The following is a 20,562-nucleotide window of genomic DNA, read 5'->3' on the forward strand; positions in this document are numbered from 1 at the left end:
ACTGAACACCACTTTTTCCAAGACGTCTTTAGTGAACAATTGTTTTTACTTATACACATAACAACCATATTAAATATAAACACAATCTAAACCATTTATGTTTTTTATGTCATCCCAATTATTGATATGATATGTGTTACAAGAGAACATTAGATCATCTAATATAAATAGTAGTAGAGATTTGACGCAACTCAACACTTTTATTTGATATTCACCATATTTCTTAAAACATGGAGAATGTATTTGTTTGTGTGTATTGCAATAGTGGTATGATTTCATCATATGAAGGGATGTTGTTTGAATATCCTAGTGGTCCTCAAGTCATCACAATAAGTGACCACATGTTGCTTGATGCCTTAAGGAAAATATTTATTGATGCTATCAGAGGTTGTAGATTTTTACTTTATCTTTTTTACCGTTAACCAATTTACATTGGTGATGGTTTTGTTGAATACAAGTGTATGAAGCTTAAATGTGACGATAATGTAGGAAAAAAATTCATCTTTTCGGAATTTAGTAGCAAAGGTTTGATTAAGTTGAATGTAAATTTTTATCGATTTCTAGATGAAATCCTTGCCCTACTGTGCAACCCAATGAAACCAAGATTTTTTTATGAGATTATTGCTCTGATGCATGTTAAATCTGTAGAGTCATATTTTTACTTTATCAAAATCATACGTTGTTTGTTTATTTTATTTTCAAAAAAACTCTATATTATTAGTGTTTATGTAGTTGTTGTTTATCCATATATTTGTTTTATGAATCAATTGAAGAATTTTGTTACTATTAGGCGCGTGTTGTTTAAATAGTCGACAAACACAAAAAATAAGTAAATGAAACACACCATCAACTAAAAAAATGTATGCCAAAAAAATAAAAATAAAAACTGTATAAATAATAATAATAATAATAATTAAATAATCATCCGCACTTACCCCTCTTCTTGCCACCTTTGCCAATATCCTTGGCAGCCCTCTTCCTTTGCCTCTCTAAGCTGCACCCATCTTTGAAGCCCTCATGTAGAAACTGTAGGGCTTAATGTATGGTTTGATGATGACTCATGCCCTATGGCACAACTCTGAGGTCCAACAAGTTATGCATGGAGCCTGACATCATTTGGAACCGATCCTGCATGAACAATTTCAATTAGTAACTATTTTTAAAGTGACAATTTAGGGGGAAAATTAACAAAATCCATTTTGATTTACTTGGCAAGAGTAGTCTCCATCTGGTACATACTCTATCAATGGTTGCTCAGGCAAGAACTGCACTGGGATGGGCAATAAATGTACGAGAGGACGTGGTGGCTCTCCCTCCTCTAGCAGAATGGCATAGGGGTGGGAAATACAATAAAACCAAAGCAGATAGTCAGGGGTGCAAGCCCAAGGACCCATAGATGACACAACATCACCCAACGAAATGACATGTTGTTGCCACTCCGCCCACACCGCATTAGAAGCTGCATATGGTGAGACATTATGGTGGATGGTGTGGGATGCACTGAACATGACCAAACTACCTTAGCACCCTCTCTGGAAGATAAGGCCATACGTTTGTCTCGCACTTGATGAAGCCAAAGAAAAAGGCCTATAGGGGGAAAGGCCTAACACCTCTATGGCACTCATAAAGACATTAGACAACAACATTTATCTAGAGGCCATCCAACTTCTCCCTGAACAGATGAGCCTACCCAGTGCCTTGTGCTGGCTTTCATTTACTAGCTACCAAGTCATCCAGAGTACCTGCCCCAAGCTTGAAATAGCCAACAATTGGCAGATGTGCATACGCCAAGATTGTAAAAAAACATTGTCAAACAAATTAATCACAGTAATAAAGAAAATAAAAATACAAATGATCATCCAGTGCAGTGACTCCTAGGCATACCAATGACAATCATCCAGGTTGTTGAGGTAAAGGAGGTAGGCGACATAGATGTGAGTCAAGGACTTGTCGGCAAATATTGTAATGTCGACCAAGTGCAAAAGATAAGTTATGGCAGCCCATACGTACAATCCTAATTGGATACCGGTAATATAGGTCTACTAGCCACGACAACCTAACCCTGGCACCCATAGTGGTTGTTGCTATAGCCTTTTCCTCTATTGAAATGCCAAGGCGAGTCATGAGCAGAATCTTCATGGTCGGTCTAGTAAATGTGGAGGGGATATGATCAATGGGCATCCCTATCACAAGCAGAGTGCAAGAGACATGACATATCATCCAAAGTGATGGTCATCTCTTTGACTGACAGGTGGAAGAACGAGGTCTCCTAGTGCCACCTCTCCATAAGGGCATTCACGAAGCCCTTGTTTACGAAGTGTTTCGTTCCATAACTAGGGCTAATAACCCTGACCATAACACATAAGTCCCTATCGTTGGCTCAATGAGAAGTGGTAAAACCTAACTACCGTGGCTGACCAACTTCATCTCTGGCCATAATTGTCGGATCCATACATGACCAACATAGTGATCCTTGTAAGATCATATCAATGACAAATCAACTCAACCTCCTCCAAATGGAAGTCCAATGATCATGTCAGATGCATGTGCCTCTGGCTATGGCTCTACTGACAAATGTTGTCAGTAATGTGCTGACACAATCAGCCTTTGATGCCTCTCTCCATCATCATCCCCTTCATGTGAGGGGCTTGGGCCCTTATAAGAGGGATCACGTCCAGCCACATATGAAGCATGTTTGGTCCAAGCCATATGAAATTAAAGGAAAAATAATTAAATTGTTAATATAAAATAACAAAAAAAATAATTATTAAAAATAATAACAAAATAAAAAAAACTTTAATAACCAAAACAGAATCATGATTTTGTTTTTTGTTTTGTGTTTTGCCATAATACACAATGGAATCACGATTCTGTTGTGATTTTTGGCAAAACCTACAACAGAATTGTGATTTTGTTTTGTGTACTTCAAAACCCAATGCAAATAATGAAATAACAATATTTTTTTCCAACCATAACCTAGAAAAAAAATTACCAGAAGATTAAGGAATGGATGGGTTATGCGACAAAGTGAGAAGGGAAAGGTTGAGGAGGAGGAGTAGGTTGGGGAAGGAGAAGGAAAGGATTTGTTGGAGTTGGTGAGGAATGGGGAAGGAGAAGAAGGAACTCAAGAAGGAAGAAGGGAAAAGGGGTGTCAGGTAGGGGTTAAGGAAGAAAAGGGAGGGGTTAGAAATTTAAAATGAGGTAGGATGTACTTTTCTCCTCAATTTATGATAGGATAATAAATTTCAAGCGTTAAAATATAATTTCAATTGTTACATATATCATTTTTATTTTTCTTTATTTTTGACTAAATCATTTTTCATTTTCTTATAGTATCATAAAAAAAAAACACCAAAAAGTCATTGGTCCTAATGATACTAGATTCGATCTTCTTAAATAAGATTTTGGGTTTCAACTAATTAATATTCCATACCAATAATATAATTACAAAAAAATGCTAACGTAAAAATAAAATATTTAATTTTTCTTCTTCCACTGCATTATAATTTAAGTATAAGAGAAGAACTCAATCCAAAATACTAATCCATTAGATGATGCACTTTGATCGATGGATTAAAAACTATTAAGCTTCTTGTTCTTATTTTATAAGCCTTATATTTGAATAGAATAAAAAACTTATAATGTAATACTTAAGTCCTAAAATTTTCTTATTCAATAAGATGGAAAGGCATGTCAAATCGAATAAACAAAGGGAAAAGAAAGCAACAAAAAAAAAAGCTACCATCAAGATCTAAATCTCCAAGGAGTAAGAAGCTTTTTGGATAGCAAAGCTTAAAAAGAAGAAGAAAAACAACATTTCCAAAAGAGAGGAAAATAGATAAATCCAACATGGGTTCAACAAACTACTCTAGCACTAGCCTTTGGAACAATTTCAAGCAATACAAATTCCAAAGGTTATGTTTGTCTTGGCCTTTGCTTTCTTTTTCCGGCCTTTGGATGAAACAAGAATGAATGGGGGGTCCAGATTCACCTTTGAACTTTCAAGTTCTTCCTCCACTTCATTCACCCAAAACTTAGATATCAATGTAAACTCTTGTCGAATTGTGACATACCACAATTCCAATGAGTTAGCAAAATCAACGGTAAGAGTAATCTCATTACCTGTGTTGATTATTAATGAATTAGTTTCGTTAGGAGATGGTTGGCCTTGCATCATAACCTACTTCAAAACAAGGTTATCAAGAGGAATAGAGTTTTCAGTAACTGCTTTAGGGAGCTAGAGTTGGTTCTCTTGGATTAGTGCTTGCGTTTCCCCATGTCGCAACCTACCCTTCGACGGGAGGGTGAGGGGAGATAAAAGGCGCGTCTTCCCAAAAAGGAGAATGCGTTGGAGTAGCCACCAACGTTTATTCGAGAAAAATGTTAGAAAAACCAAAAAGGGGTCTGTGAATTTCAAAAATAAGGGTTCGGGAGTTGTTTACGCGAGGGGAAGGTATTAGCACCCCACGCATCCATCACAAGGGACGACAACCTTTAATCGAGTGTGCAAGAATGTGACTTCAATATTATTTATTTTTTGGGGTCAACAAAGGTGTTGTCCTTGCTCCTACGTATCCTCAGGTGCGATGAGGAATTCAGACCTACGTAGTTCTTAAAAGCAAGAAAGTTGTGTGTTAAGTTGATTTAAACTTTTGAAAGGTTCTTTTTAACCAACAAAAATAAAAGAGACCGTTAAGGCGTTGGATCTTGAATGGATTCAAGCGACTTTTTATGGATAAAAACTCAATTACATGTTGATTTCACCTTGGTTTTACTTATTAACTTTCAATCCCTTTAAAGGATGATTTGTGACGTAAATGATCGGTCAAAATTCACTTTACAAAAAGAAAAGAGATTATTGATGGTAGAAGAATGAGATGAAGATGTGCAAAGCAACAAAGAGAACCCCTAAGGGTGCATAGATCGTATCCAAATCCTTAAAACAAATACTAACTGGATGACAAATGAAGAACACCGAACGAAGAACGATGTAGAAGTCGATTACGATCGCAATTCGGTAGCGCCTCAGCCTCATTTTTCACTTCTTTCTTCTCCTTCTCTCTGATTTTCACTGAAATCTCTCAATGTTTGAAAGCTAAACCCTTTCTTCAGCCCACCTCATGCCTATTTATAGGAAATGAGGGGGTTTAGTGGATCTACAGCTCGCCCAAAAAAGTTGTTGCTTCAACCTGAAGTAACCTTGCTCGCCCAGGCGAGCTGGTTACTTCACCCCAAGCTATTTGGGGGCCCAAGCGAGCCAGAGGCTAGCCTGGGTGAGTCAGTGTTCAGAAAAAGGCTTAAAATGACCCTTTTGCCCTCCCTTTTGGGTATTTTCCGCACTCTTTACCAAAACGTTGAATGATCTTTCATCTTGCACGGCAAATGGTGTCGAATAGCTCAATTTGGCTAGCGAGAATCAAAATGTTAGCGAATGATAGTTCCCGGACGAAATTAAGGTCTGGCAGTTGCCCCTCTTTACTTATCTTTTATTGAAAATGAAAAGGTAAGTAAAGATAAGGACACTAATTTCATCCAAGCGATCTTGTTATCTGACCAGCAACTGGCAAAAACCAAAGCGGTGAAACCTGTCGAAAGCGATATGCATAATCATCATGGATCAATAGGAGTTTATAAGGTCGGATTTTGTAGGAACTTTTGGCTTTGTTTGTTCTGGCCTTTCCCCTTTCTTTTTCCCTTTCTCTTTGTTTGGTGTGGAACAGGAGAGCAGACACAAAGATTTGGTTAGTAACTAAAGCAAGCGATCACTTTAAACCCCCCCTCCCCCGTGTCTTAACCAAGTTATTATTGCTCTTCTCTTTTATTTTTCTTTTCGACAATTCTGCACATTGTTGAGACATCGTTTGGTCCAAAGAACTTGTTTTTCTTTTCTATTCTCCTTTGTTTTCCTTCTATCTTTGATTGATTGATTCTTTCTCTTTCTTTTTTTTTTCTTTTTCTTTTGCTTTCTTTCTTTGTGTTTTTATTTTGCTTTTTTTTTTTTGACGAACACCTCTAACCAAAAATAATAGAAGCTTTGCTTAGAAGACCCCCCTGCTCTCTCATCCTAGGGTAAGGTTGGAAACTTCCATCCTAGGTCAAGGTTATGGCAAAATGCCTATGTTTGGTTCAAAGGCTTGCAAATGGCAAAACATAATGTATATTGGGACATCTGTTTGGCCAATGGCTCAGAAAAAAGGGAATGTCCAGATCATTTCCACAAAACGCGTATTATGATAATTAGAAATTCATGCAAAATCAATCATAGCACATATCCATAGAGGCACTCAAATATAAGGCTTTGTGGCCACACAAACACTAAGGCTTAGGGTTTGTTTCCATATTCAGGCCAAACCAGTGTTTCAATGATTGCTCTTTTATCAAGTCATACAAAACATCCGAGTCCATTTTGGCATTCAGGAAAGTCTTTCGTTGTTTTCACCCTCTAGGTGCACATTTTTTTTTCAAAAAAAAAAAACCTTTCGTGTTTTGATCCGCGAACTTTCCAAAGAAAACTAGCGATTATTTCTTTTTAAAAGCATGTTAGTTTTATTTTATTTTTTTAGAAAAAGTTTGAATCCTAGGCAAAGTCATAACCCAAGACTACACTTATTAAAGGGACAAAGCGTGCATGAAAGAAAAGAAACCATACACAAATCCTTTTTGTTTAGTTTTTTTCTTGTTTCAAACAAACCACCACAATGAAATAACATGAAAACATACTGGAAGTGATAAAATAAAGACAAGTTCCATCACAATGAAATAACAAACAAAATACTGAAAGTGATAAATAAAATAAAGACGAGTTCACAATTTTAAGCGATCCTGGTCAAGCAGCTCAGCCTCCTCAAAGGAAGAAGTCCATCACATCGGCCATGTCATCGACTTCTTGAGCTCCATCTTCATCTCTTGGGGCCTCTGTGGGCCCTACCCCTGCCTGAAAATTGGGCCTGCCTTCAGGCCATGCAACTGTGGCCCTGAACTGCTCGAGAGTAGGCCATGGGTAAGGACTGGGGTTCTGGTGCTGTTGATGCATGGTATACTGATAAAAGCTCTCATTCAACTGCACCTAGCCCCTATGGTTGGCTGCCTTCTAGTCAGCCAAATGTTGCATTTAGAGTTCCATCCTCTACATGTGAGCTGAGATGGACTCTAGAGATGGTGGCTGCTGTAGAGGTGGTGGTGGTGCATCTATGGCTAGCTGTTGCTGCTGGTCCTGCCCTGGTTGTTGTGCCTGCCTTGGCATGCAGTACTTTTCAATGAAGGACCTGTTAATGAGAGGCCAAATGAGCTTTGTGGGTGTGACCGACACCCCATAGAACTGGCAAAGACCTGTGATCAAGGCCGGGAACCCCAGTGCTCTGTTGGACTTTTCTGGTCCACTGGGTGTCTTGGAGGCGTGATCCCTACAAATTGGTAAATGACATCTAAGATTAGCTAGGCCACATGAATACTGACCTGGGTCAAGATAGCGTAGACCAGCTGGCATTTTGGCAGGGGAAGATCAGAATTATGATCGTTAGGAAGGATGTTGCTGAGAAGCAGTGTCATCCAGATTTGTGTTAAGGTGGTCATGCTAGTGCGCTTGATCCACACCCACCTTCCTGTCACGCTTCATGCAAAGTCCTGTCCCGGAATGCACAACAGCTGGCCTATGGGCTCCTCATCAAATCCCGAAGCATGGCTCCTCCTTTCACTGAACTCGCAATGCTGCCTTTCCTCCAAGACCAACGGATGCCCCAAGAACTAGTTAATGGCATCGTCATCATAGGGGACCCATTCGCCCCACACCCAGGAGCGCTTATCCCTGACTCCTTCCTCCATGGGCCATGCATTTGCGTAGAATTCCATGACTATTTCTGGGTCATATTTAGCCACGGGCCCTGTGAGTTGAGTCCATTGCCTCCTGGAAACTTCCTCCTGGAACTCCGTGTATTCCCCCTCTCTCAGTTGGACCCGTCTCTCTTTGACGAAAGACCAACTCTTGATTGCTTCAAAGCGGTGTTTGTGTTCCTTACTTTGGAAACGGTGTCCGTCAAATTCTATGTCTGCTTGTGGAGCCACACTGGATCCTTCTCCCACGGCGTCCTTCCTTGCCCTCTTAGAGAGAAGCTTTTTTTGAGCCATTTCCTGCAAAGACATATCCATAAAAAGTTAGTTTGCATGAAACGCACAACCATTATTTCATTTATCTTAAGCAAGCAAGAAGTCAACCAATTTTGGGTGGTGTATGTTTTTTCGCTAATTGCAAGTGATACGATGCAAATAATAAAACAAATCACATACCAGTGCGTATTATTTTTTTAAAAAAAAAACATTCTACAACTACTTAGATGCAATGTGCCCATCATAGTGTAGTCAGCTTAATAATTAGACTAATTCCACCTAGTCAATTCTACATGTTTATGTAATTCATGTATTTTGCATTTAAAGCAAAGTCTAGATTTCCAAGCCTAACTTATACTCTTGGCATTTTAATCTATCAATCTAAGTTGCTCATGCATTCTAAATGATGGTTGGACATGCATAAAGCTCATTTCACGTTCAAATTCCAAAACAACACATGAAATGATCATTGTGGCATTTTATCGAACGGTTGGTGGGCGCATGTTTAAGCATGTAAAAATGAGGAATGGAGAACAACATGACATGCAAATCTACAATAGGATCAAGGATAGGCCTAGGGCCATCCATTGCATCCCCTAAGCAAAGCATTCAAGTCACGGATTCACAAACAATTTATCTTACAAACATTGCAAAGAAAATAACAAATAAAGCACCAAAATACCACAAGGAAAAGGTAAAATTGAATGGAGATGGCACTTGTGTGAGATGAATGAAAAGCAAGAACAATTGAGGCAAAATGCACAAAAAGCTTGAAGTTTGGTGCAAAAAGGGTGGTTCCCGTGGGTCTTGAAGAGTTTTGAAGAAAATGGGGGAAGATGGGGTGAAGTTGGCTTCACCCCTCCCCCTTTTATGTTTTTTCATCAGACCATGCTCGCCTAGGCGAGCTGGCCACTCGCCCAGGTGAGCTAAATTTATTTATTTTTTCTTTTTTTTTTGCAAAGCTTTGTTATTCATTGTTATTATATATATTTTTCTCTTAAGCCCTATAATTACATACAAAATTAGGCGAATTCAGGATATAATTCAAGAAAACGAACAAGTATGAAACATGAAATTAAAGAGCAAAGTTAGAGATACTAGGCTGCCTCCTAGGAGTGCTTCTTTAACATCTTTAGTCAGATGCAGGATGATGATCGATTGATCACAGGGCTAGCACCTGTTTGTACCTGTCCCTAAGCTTGGACAAAGGAAGTGTCATCGTGCAAAAAACATGAAACAATACTACAAGATGCTTGTATTACCTTTCACTTTCCCCTAGTGCTTACTCAAAACGGTGTGGTGTTGACCATCACCCAAAATGACTCTTCATTCATTTTCTGATTTGCAGGGTCCTTTGATGATAAGATGCAGATGCATGCATGTTTATGATTGAACGTTAAATGTAATAATTAAGCAGGTGTTATCGTGTTCAATTTTACTTAAACACTTATGGCACCCCCGTTGAACGAGCCGAATGGCTCTGAAATTAGTGAGCAAGATCGAAAGTGTATGTTCTTAAAGATAATCAAAAAGTAAAGGACACAACACTAGAGGTAGAGATGCAAATCATTAATCCATATTTATTAATGTTGCGATTATGGTTTACAAAAAATTTTAAGACTTTGGAGATTCAAGTGAGTCCTTGAGGATGGCCAGACGTTGAGCCTTTTTATTGCCCCAGGCATTATGCGTAATACCACTTGACGATATCGAAGTTCACAGGCGAAGGCAGCTCTTCGTCATCCATGTTTGTAAGCAACAATGCTCCTCCCGAAAAAGCCTTCTTCACAACAAATGGCCCTTCGTAGTTTGGAGCCCATTTCCCTCTATGGTCTTTTTGAGCCTACGACACTTTCTTTAGAACAAGATCCCCCTCGCTGAACTTGCACGGGCGCACCCTTTTGTCAAAAGCATTTATTTACTCTGCTTTGATACAGTAGCCTATGGCTCATGGCAGCCAATCTCTTACCCTCGATAAGATTCAACTGATCAAAGCGTGCTTGCGCCCATTCTGATTCTTCCAACCCCGACTCTGCTAGAATTCTCAAAGAGGGAACCTCCACCTCAAACGAGAGCACAACCTCCATCCCGTACACCAAAGAGAAAGGGGCTGCCTTAGTAGATGTGTGCACAGAAGTTCGATAACCATGTAATTCAAAGGGGAGCATCTCGTGCCAATCCTTGTATGACACGGTCATCTTCTGAACTATCTTAATATTTTTATTAGTAGCCTCAACTGCCCCATTCATCTTAGGCCTATAAGGCGTGGAATTATGGTGTTGGATTTTGAAATCCTCACACATTTCCTTCATCATCTTATTGTTCAGATTAGTGGCATTATCAGTGATGATTTTCCTGGGCAACCCATATCGGCAGATTATCTCTTTTTTGATGAATCTAATCACCACATTCCTAGTCACACTAGCCTATGAAGTTGCTTCGACCTATTTGGTGAAGTAGTCAATGGTGACTAAGATGAAGCGATGCCCGTTTGAAGCCTTAGGCTTGATGGCTTCGATCACGTCTATGCCCCACATAGAGAATGGCCAAGGTGCTGCCAAGACGTTCAAAGGTATGGCTGGAGCATTAACATTATCAGCGAAGGCCTGACAGTTATGGCATTTCCTCACATGGATGCAACAATCGTTCTCCATAGTGAGCCAATAATACCCCGCTTTCAGAATTTTTCGAGCCATGGCATGTCCATTGGCATGCGTTCCAAAGGATCCCTCATGCACCTCTAGCAGCATTTGCCCAGCCTCTCTGGCATCCACACATCGAAGCAGTACCATGGCATGGTTCCTCTTGTATAAGATATTCCCACTCAGGAAGAAATTGGCCGCCAACCTTCACAACGTCCTCTTGTCGTTGTCAGAGGCCTCAAGCAGGTATTCCTTGTCTTCGATGTATCGTTTGATATCAAAGTACCAAGGCTTACCATCCTTCTCTTCTTCTATTAAACAGCAATGTGTAGGCTTACCACGACATCTGAATTCGATGTACGGCAAATCTTCGAGCGGGCTTAGTTGAAACATGGATGCTACAGTGGCAAAGGCGTCAGTCATCTGATTTTCCTCTCTAGGAATGTGATGAAAAGATATGTCATCAAAGAATCCTATTAACTTCCTGATGTAAGCCTGGTAAGGCACTAATTTATGGTCCTTGGTCTCCCATTCAGCCTTCAACTGGTGAATTACCAATGCCGAGTCCCCGTATACCTTGAGCAACTTGACCTTGAAGTCAATCGCCGCTTGGATCCCAAGGGCACACACCTCATACTCAGCTATGCTGTTTGTGCATTCGAAACCCAACCTAGACATGAAAGGTATATATTGTTCATCCGGGGAAACCAATACTGCCCCAACTCCATGGCCTAGTGCATTAGACGCATCATCAAACCACACGATCCATTTGTTCTTGTCTTCATCCTTTACTTCCTCCTCAAACAAGGTCATGATGTCCTCATCAGGGAATTCTGGATGCATAGGCTGATAGTCATTGATGGGCTATTGAGCTAGGTAATCTGCCAAGGCACTCCCTTTTATCGTCTTCTGAGTGACATAAACAATATCAAACTTTGACAACAAAACCTACCACCGAGCTATCCGTCCAGTGAGAATGGGGTTTTCAAAGGTGTACATGACTGGATCCATTTTGGATACCAACCAAGTAGTGTAATTCAGCATATACTGCCTCAAACAGTGAGCTGCCCACACTAAAGCACAGCACGCCCTTTCTAGCAAAGAGTAGTTCATTTCGCATGTCGTGAACTTCTTGCTCAAGTAATAAACAGTCTGTTCCCTTCTTTCGGACTCGTCATGCTGCCCCAGCACACACCCCATTGACTAATCTAACACAGTCATGTATAGGATAAGGGGTCTTTCGGGCACCGGTGGCATGAGCACACGAGGATTCATGAGACACCATTTAATCCGTTTGAATGCCACTTGATAATCATCGTCCCATTAGATGGACTGGTTCTTACGTAATAGCTTGAAAAAAGGCTCACAAGTGGCGGCCAGCTGTGATATAAACCTTGCTATGTAGTTCAATCTCCCCAGGAAACCTTTGACCTGGGTATAGGACCCAATAACTCACTATGTGTGCAAAGGTGTAAGCGCCATGTGTGCATAGAACAAACAAATATTTCTAAAATATGCATGTAATAGGTAGACAACCACACCAAACACAAAAGAACAGGAAAATAGTCATATGAACATAAGAACATAAAAGAAAAAAGGGGAAACAAGATAAAGAAAGGTCACGATAAATATTGCACACAGATTAAATGACTTAACTCTCTAACAAATGTCCCCAGTGGAGTCGCCAACTGTCGCAACCTACCCTTCGACAGGAGGGCGAGGCGAGATAAAAGGTGCGTCTTCCCAAAAAGGAGAACGCACAGGAGTCGCCACCAACGTTTATTTGAGGAAAATGTTAGAAAAACCAAAAAGGGGTCTGCGAATTTCAAAGATAAGGGTTCATGAGTTCTTTACACGAGGGAAAGGTATTAGCACCCCACGCGTCCGTCACAAAAGACGACAACCTTTAATCGAGTGTGCAAGAATGTGACTTCAATATTATTTATTTTCCTTTTTATGTTTCTTTATTTTTTGGGGTCGACAAAGGTGTTGCCCTTGCTCCTATGTATCCTCAGGTGCAATCAGGAGTTCAGACCTACATAGTTCTTAAAAGCGAGAAAGTTGTGTGTTGAGTTGATTTTAAACTTTTAAAAGGTTCTTTTTAACCAAAAAAAAATAAAAAAGACCGTTAAGGCGTTGGACCTTGAATGAATTCAAGCGACTTTTTATGGATAAAAACTCAATTACATGCTGATTTCACCTTGGTTTTACTTATTAACTTTCAATCCCTTTAAAGGATGATTTGTGACGTAAATGATCGGTCAAAATTCACTTTACAAAAAGAAAAGATATTACTGATGGTAGAAGAATGAGATGAAGATGTGCAAAGCAATAAAGAGAACCCCAAAGGGTGCATAGATCGTATCCAAATCCTTAAAACAAATACTAACCGGATGACAAACGAAGAACACCGAACGAAGAACGATGTAGAAGTCGATTATGGTCGCAATTCGGTAGCACCTCGGCCTCGTTTTTCTCTTCTTTCTTCTCATTCTCTTTGATTTTCACTGAAATCTCTCAATGTTTGAAAGTTGAACCCTTTCTTCAGCCCCCCTCACGCCTATTTATAGAAAATGAGGGGGTTTAGTGGATCTGCAGCTCGCCCAGGTGAGTTGTTGCTTCAACTTGAAGTAACCATGCTTGCCCAGGCAAGCTCAGCTCGCCCAGGCAAGCTGGTTACTTCACTCCTAAGCTATTTGGGGGCCCAGGCGAGCCAGGGTTCAGAAAAAGGCTTAAAATGACCCTTTTGCCGTCCCTTTTGGGTATTTTCCACATTCTTTACCGAAACGTTGAATGATCTTTCGTCTTGTGCGGAAACTGGTGTCGAACAACTCAATTCGGCTAGCGAGAATCAAAATGTTAGCGAATGATAGTCCTCGAATGAAATTAGGATCTGACACCCTAACATATTCTTCATCAGAGTTGTGGGTGTAAGCATCATCCTCATACAAGGGGTGAGAAGGGCTCTTAAAAGAAATCCTTATATCTCTATGAGTGGAATCCCTTTGTTACATTAAAGGGGATTCTTTTGATGATCAAGCTCTACAATTGTCACTGGTTGCTGGATAGAGGATTTATCCTTTTGTGTATCTGCCAAAGGAACAGAAGTTGAGTTTTTTTGGACATTAAGGCTTTTATATGTAGCCTTTAGACTTGTAGATGAAATCACCTTGGATGTTTTCTATAAAGACAAATATCACAAGAAAAGGGGTTGAATTGTAAATTTTACTAAATTTACGCTACTAGAAAATAGGCTTTTAACATTGATTATTAAGGACTTTCAATATTGGTTATTAATCAATGTTTAAACTACCGATGTTCAAAGTATCAAAGTTAACATCGGTTTTTGAAAACAAATGTTGTATAATATGAAATAACCAAAAAATGTAAAATATGTATAAACCAACATTGATTTTTAGAAAAGCCGATGTTATTTTTTGGTGAATTGCAGGAATTAGAAAAATAAAAAATAAACAACCACAACAAAACAAACAAATAAATAAAAAAGCAACTATTCAAATAAGGGAAAGCTTTCATAACAAAAATCCATACATACAAAATTAGAACCAATTCAATATATTCAACCTTTTAAACATAATTTCAATCACCAAGTTCCATGTCACAAAGCGTTGTAACAGGATATAAAAAGGGTCAGTGTCAATGACAATATTATCCATACATACAACATCAGAACCAAAATCAACCAAAATGTTTCTCTCTTTCTATTTCACGCATATTGACATATACATGGTGCTCACCACCTAGCTCAACCAAAATCCAAGTAAACTCAAAGTAAAAAAAAAAAAGAAATGTATAAATATGTTCAAAACGTAGTGAGAAAAAGAGAGAGAAATTGTGAGAAAAAAAGAGAACGTACCAATGAGAGAAAGAGAAAGGGAGTAAGGGACGCGAAAGCAATTGCGCAACGCGAGAGTCGAATGTGGCGAGCATGCAATGATGCAATGAGCAACATGGTCCTGGCACGATGGGCACGCAGTGCCGCGAGGAGTTGAGTGATAGTGAGAGAGTGAAAGTGAGAATCACAGAGGAAGAACGAGAGTTGTAGCGCCACGAGAAGGAGAGTGAGAGAATGAGAGAACGATATGAGTGAGCAAGACAAAAAAGGGTTTGGGCACCAGAACCCTTATTCTATAAAAAAAAAACCCAACAACATCGGTTTTTTTAAAAGACTGATGTTAACATTGTCACACTGACACTGGTTTTTGAAAAAACAATGTTGGCATTGTCACGTTAACATCGGTTTTTTTAAAAAAATGATGTTAATAGGTTCATGTTATTTACAAATATGACACTTCATTTTTGTAAACATCGATTTTACAAAAAACCAATGTTAACATAGCAATGTTAAAACTATTTTTTCTAGTAGTGTTAAAACCTTTTTCTAAAACCAAAAAGTTATCATTTGATGAAGTGAGACTTAAGAAAAATTGTTAGGATTTTATTTCACGATAGATTCAACTTATAAGTCAAGTGTAACCCAATCATGATGTAGTAACTAAACTATCGTCCAAGTTGTCTACCAAAGGAATAAAGAAGAGATTTCATGTAATTATTTAACTAAGAACTAGGTTTTTGTATTTTAGTTTTGTGATTGTCACAAAATAAATAACATAAAATAAATTGCAATAAAAAATAAATGACAATAAAATAAGTAAGTAAAGATAGAAATACTAGACTTTGATGGTGACGTCCATCTTGATGAATGAATGTCTAGGTTTAGACTTGGAATTTGCTCGATCCACTGCAACTTCACAATTCTCTACTTATCTCTTTTGTTTATCCCCAATTCACTAATGTATTCTACTTAACTCCTACATGATCGCAAATTCTAAACTACTTTCCCGATACCTAATCTTTTGACATACTGACATAAACAATCAACATTAACGGTCGAGAATTAGCAAGGTTTTAACCAAGATTATTCTATCCCTAGAAATAATCCTACTTAAGTATTTGATTCATGTTCGGGTTTCAAAAAGGCTCGCCAAAGCGCAAGTCAATTCCTGAATTCATATATAGGATGGCCAATAAAATAAAAGCATTAAGTATGTAAACAAATAAAGAACTCAAGATGAAGTATTGAATTGATAGAATTAAAGCGAAACAAGGTTCATCTTTTCCTTTACTAGGTGGAAGGAATTACACTCATAAAAATAATACAATGAAACCTAGAGTGTCCAATGGTATAATGGAGGCGTCTAAAAGGTGGAAGTCTAAAATATAATTCTTAGAACTGTTCGGGATTTCTACACACTGTTACAATGAATGTCTAACCTCCGATTTATAGAATTTGTAGTTAGGTTTAATTAAGGAGATATTCAGAAAAAATTACAAACAAATAATTTCTCTAATTAATTTAAGTAATTATCTTCTTCTTCAGCTGATTTATCCTTGAAAAATTTCTTGCTCTTGATTTTCCTAGCTTTTATCTTCAATTTTTGCAATTTTTCCTTGCAAAATTTTTTGCTAATTTTGGGCCTCTAGACCTTTGGCACTTAAGCGGGATATTTTTGCTAAAAAACTATTAAAAAATTCATTACAAATAACTAAAACATAAAATTCTACCTAAGAAAAAGTAAAAACTTAATTTAAAGCTAATTTGATTCAAAACAAGACCTAAAGTTAACTAAAATTCCAAATAAGCATCACCAAATGCATAAGAAAATTCAGTAAATTTGATGTTTATAAAAAGCAAACAATAAATTTTTGCAGGATAGATCAGACAATAGTTTTAGATCTTTGTAAAACAAACAATTTTTTTCAAAAGCAAAGATTAAATTCAAACCCTAGGTTAGTTCAAATAACAAAAAAGAGAATAAAAAAAAGACATAAAGGATTTATACTGGCTCGTCTTAACCACCAAAACTACGTCTAGTTCTCGGCAAATCACCAAGTTCCTCTAACTTTAATAAGTTACAAGTTATTATCACTATCACTTCTGGATCCTTAACTCGAGCTTTTAAACCAAACTTGTTACAACTAGTATTCTTTAATCTACTAAGTCATTGTTGGCTCTAACACAGATAAGAAGATTTGTTGATTTGTTTGTACAATGACAGACACTTGATAACTGCGAAATCAGAGTTAATTTGCACTAATCATGATTGCAATTTCTTCAGTTTACTACTATTTTTAATGAAATAATGAAGAATTTATCATCTTGGCAATTTTTGATAAGCAGAAGTCAAAAGAAGAAGATTTCAAGTGCTTTAGAGGAAAATTGATGCAAAAACTGGAAGAAAAAACCTTGAAGAAAAGTTGGAAGAATTCAACATCTCACTCAGTGTGCAATCTAGGCTTAGCACGCACTTTCGCTTAGCAGGCAAGTTCAGGCTTAGCACGAAGAAGGCTCACGAAGAAGCTCAAAGGCACGCTTAGCGCAAAAACCCACGCTAAGCGTGAAGTCAATGTGAAAAGTAAGCTATCTTAGGCCTAAAAAGGAGTAAGAAGCAGAAGGAAAAGACACGCCAAGTCTCAAAACTATACAAAGCCTGAGTCTATCCCTTAGGGGAAATCCCCATTCTTTAGTCATTCCTCCATTTCTTTCTTTTAGTCATCCAGCCTTTTCTTCCACTCCTATTAGCCCCTGAATTGTAAAGCCTCTTATGGCCATGAGAGGCTAAACCCCCATCTGTTGGGAGCCTAGCAGCCAACACCATTGTAATGTAATTGCTTTTATTATCTATTGAATGCAATTTCTATTTCTATTGCTTCTTTTCTGCTCTTCATCTTTATTGTATGGTCTGATCATTCATGCATTAGTTTTAGGGATTATACATTGGGAAATGATAATTTCTAAAGAACTGGAAAGGGCATCTAAACAATTTATTGCTAGGAATAGAGTGACTTTGTTTTGTCACTGCATACATCTCCATGCTTAATCCGATTTACTATTCAATCTTTGCAAAGGGATTTGGGAAAGATAATAGATAAATTAGACTCTTCATTATGAGGGATCAGGGTTTAGTGTCTTAGTAGATGTAGGTGGAAATTAGAAAAGCATTTAATAGAGAAAAAAATTAATATTGCATCAAAGGTAGTTAGGCATGCTAGGCCCCAACATATTTACATTTTGAAGTTATCTTTTGCATTAATCTTGTTTATTTTATTACTCTTGTCTTTTAAATTCAATTTCTTTCTTCCCATCTTTATCACAATTCCTTATCTATTCTTTACAAATTGAGTATTCATCAACGCAAGTACAAACAAAGTATCTGTGAATTCAACACTCGGTTTTTCATTTTAAACTCTACTACTTGTACAAATTGGTACACTTGTCAATGAGTTAACAACATTCTATCGTCTTACAAACGAATAAACAATTTAACACTTAATCTTTTCTCTCAAGATGGACAAAGTGTTTTGAGAGATTTTCTAAACTTTACAAGAATTTACACAAAAAAAATTTTACACAAAAAAGGAAATATTGAGCGCTTCAAAATCGTGCATCATGTCTTCAAAGCTTCTGGTATATATAGGCCTTCTTCAATCAAGTATCCATTGCCTCTAAATAGATATATTTCCTCTTTTAAGCTTGCATTTGAAAAATATGGTTGTTGAGGCATTAAATGCACACACTTCTTCATGCTAAGAAACCTTTCTTCGTCATTGGCATGTTGAACACTATTGTAGGAAACCACTTCCTTTTTTGTCAAACTCAGTATGTTGTAGAACTCTTCTTTTGATGGCGATTGAGTAATTTTAGAGCTTGACTTCATTTATTCTTCATAAGATTCGATATATCTTAGGAGAATGCCTCTGTAAAATAGATCTCAGGCATAGAATATTAAATGAAGTCAAACCATTTTTAATATCGTATCAGATCATGATTCTATTTTGCTATCGTCTGAAACATCAAATGTAGACTTTGCGACATGTTCTGATAGCGCATAAGACACAAATTTTAACTTTTGTATTTGTTTACATCTAATCAAAATAATTGAGAGTCTTAATTTATCTTAAGACATAAATGTCTTTTGACTTAATATTTTTCCTCCAAGATGAGATTGTAACTATTATTTTGCATTGAGGAAGAGTGTGACCCAACGATTTGAAGAAATCACAAAAATAGGGTAACTTCTCATACTCAACCCTCACGAAAAAAGAAAAATCATCCCTCTCAACCAAGATGGTCAAATGTAGAGGTTTAGAAAGGTCTATGTCAATCAAGATGTAGGCATAATGACCAAATGACTTATTCCTAGTGGTTGCGTCCAAGTTAGTAGGCATACCAATGCTAGAAACAATTCCACATAGAAGCTTTAGGCTCCAAGATTCTTGTGGCAATTCAGAGAATCTCACTCATCATTGAGCATGGGTTTGCCTCACCTTTTTAGGGTAAAATTAGGAATCAACTGCACCGAACACAGAAGGCCATGTTGAAAATTCCACACACTTACTGTCCAAACTCTTTGAAGGTCTTCCAAAGACTCAAAATTAAGTTCGTAGAAGCCACACCTTAAAGGAATTAATTTCCATTGACCTATGGGATTCCAAGAGCTTGGATAATTTTACCTGAGGATCTAAGGCTTGGATTGGTATTGTACCCTTTGAGAGGATGAGCCTCCCATGGAGGTTGTTCTTGCATTGGCTAAGACTCCTCTAGTAGTCGTCCTCTGATATTTTGATTGATATAATGTCCCCCTTTAAATAGAGCTTAGGGAATTGGTTGCAGAGGAAATAACAAGGCTTGTAGAGAACTTACGGAAAAGATTTGATTGAGGTGGAACCTTTATGGCATCAAGGGAACTTTAATTAGATGAGAGAAGGAAAGGCTATGGGCAAATTTGAGTAGAGTTGGCCATGGCAGCAAGGAGAAAGTGCCGACAATGGCGGCGTTAGGGTTGGGTGGAGCCCCCCTTGAGGGAAAATGACATAAGGTTGGGGGGTGGGTTCTTTCGTAGTAGTTGTAATTAGACTATTATGATATCTGTAACAAATCTATAACTGTACAAGCAGCTAGTTATTTCAAATACTTTCTGGCATAAATCTGCTTGTGTTTGCTTTCATTTTAGCAGAGTGTCACAACACTTTCAACTGCTTCAAAAATCACAAAATTTATCTCAAATTCATGTGATCTATTTTAACTTTGTTCAATATCACATTTGATCGAACTTTGCATATCAACTATCAGCAATTGGGTTTAATAACCCAATTTCATGTTTATATGGTAACATATTGAGTTTTACCATTGTTCCTCCTAGTTTAATACTCCTCACCAATGGTAGTTGCTACATTAAGACACGCGACTCCTCCTATTTGTACTAGCTGAAACAATGGTAATGCATATTGATAATCTAGATCTTAAAAGATAGAGGGTATTGTGCAGAATGTTTGAAAACTTGATTCAAGAAAAAAAATGATGAAAATGAAAAATAACTCTTGGAGTAACATAATTCCTCTTCTCTCTATATTTATTGTGAATGTCATATACAAAATTAGAAATTAGAAACTTTTAGGAAAACAAATATCAACAAGGTCTGTCTCTAAGGCATTACATATAAAATTTTGAACTACATCAAAAATACAAAATTGACTATGCATTTGCATCCCATGTTTGACCATAAGATCCACCATCACTTGATTGGTTTCACGAAAAATATGAAACTAGATAACATGATCTTTATATCTATGAATACCATGAATAGCCTTGACTAAATTTGCACAGGAATGCGTAGAGCAACATCCTTTTGTCAATATAGAGATTAATGACACATTGAAAATCTGAGTAAATCTAATGTTACGAAATCTCCTCCCCCAAGTTAGTCGGATACCATTAAAAATTAAGTACCCCATA

General features: G+C 37.7%; 1 protein-coding gene across 1 annotated transcript; it reads right to left on the reverse strand.

Annotated features, from left to right (window-relative positions):
* Nucleotides 1–10,952: 10,952 nt before the first annotated feature.
* LOC114397365 lies at nt 10,953–11,588 on the reverse strand. Its single transcript, XM_028359421.1, has one exon. The coding sequence runs from the start codon at nt 11,586–11,588 to the stop codon at nt 10,953–10,955; it is 636 nt and encodes a 211-aa protein (XP_028215222.1).
* Nucleotides 11,589–20,562: the final 8,974 nt, after the last annotated feature.

Source organism: Glycine soja, chromosome 18 (genome assembly GCF_004193775.1).
Source record: "Glycine soja cultivar W05 chromosome 18, ASM419377v2, whole genome shotgun sequence".
NCBI lineage: Eukaryota > Viridiplantae > Streptophyta > Magnoliopsida > Fabales > Fabaceae > Glycine > Glycine soja.

Coding starts and splice junctions, on each gene's coding strand:
- LOC114397365 (XM_028359421.1), bottom strand. CDS start 11,588: ATGCATCCAGAATTCCCTGATGAGGACATCATGACCTTGTTTGAGGAG.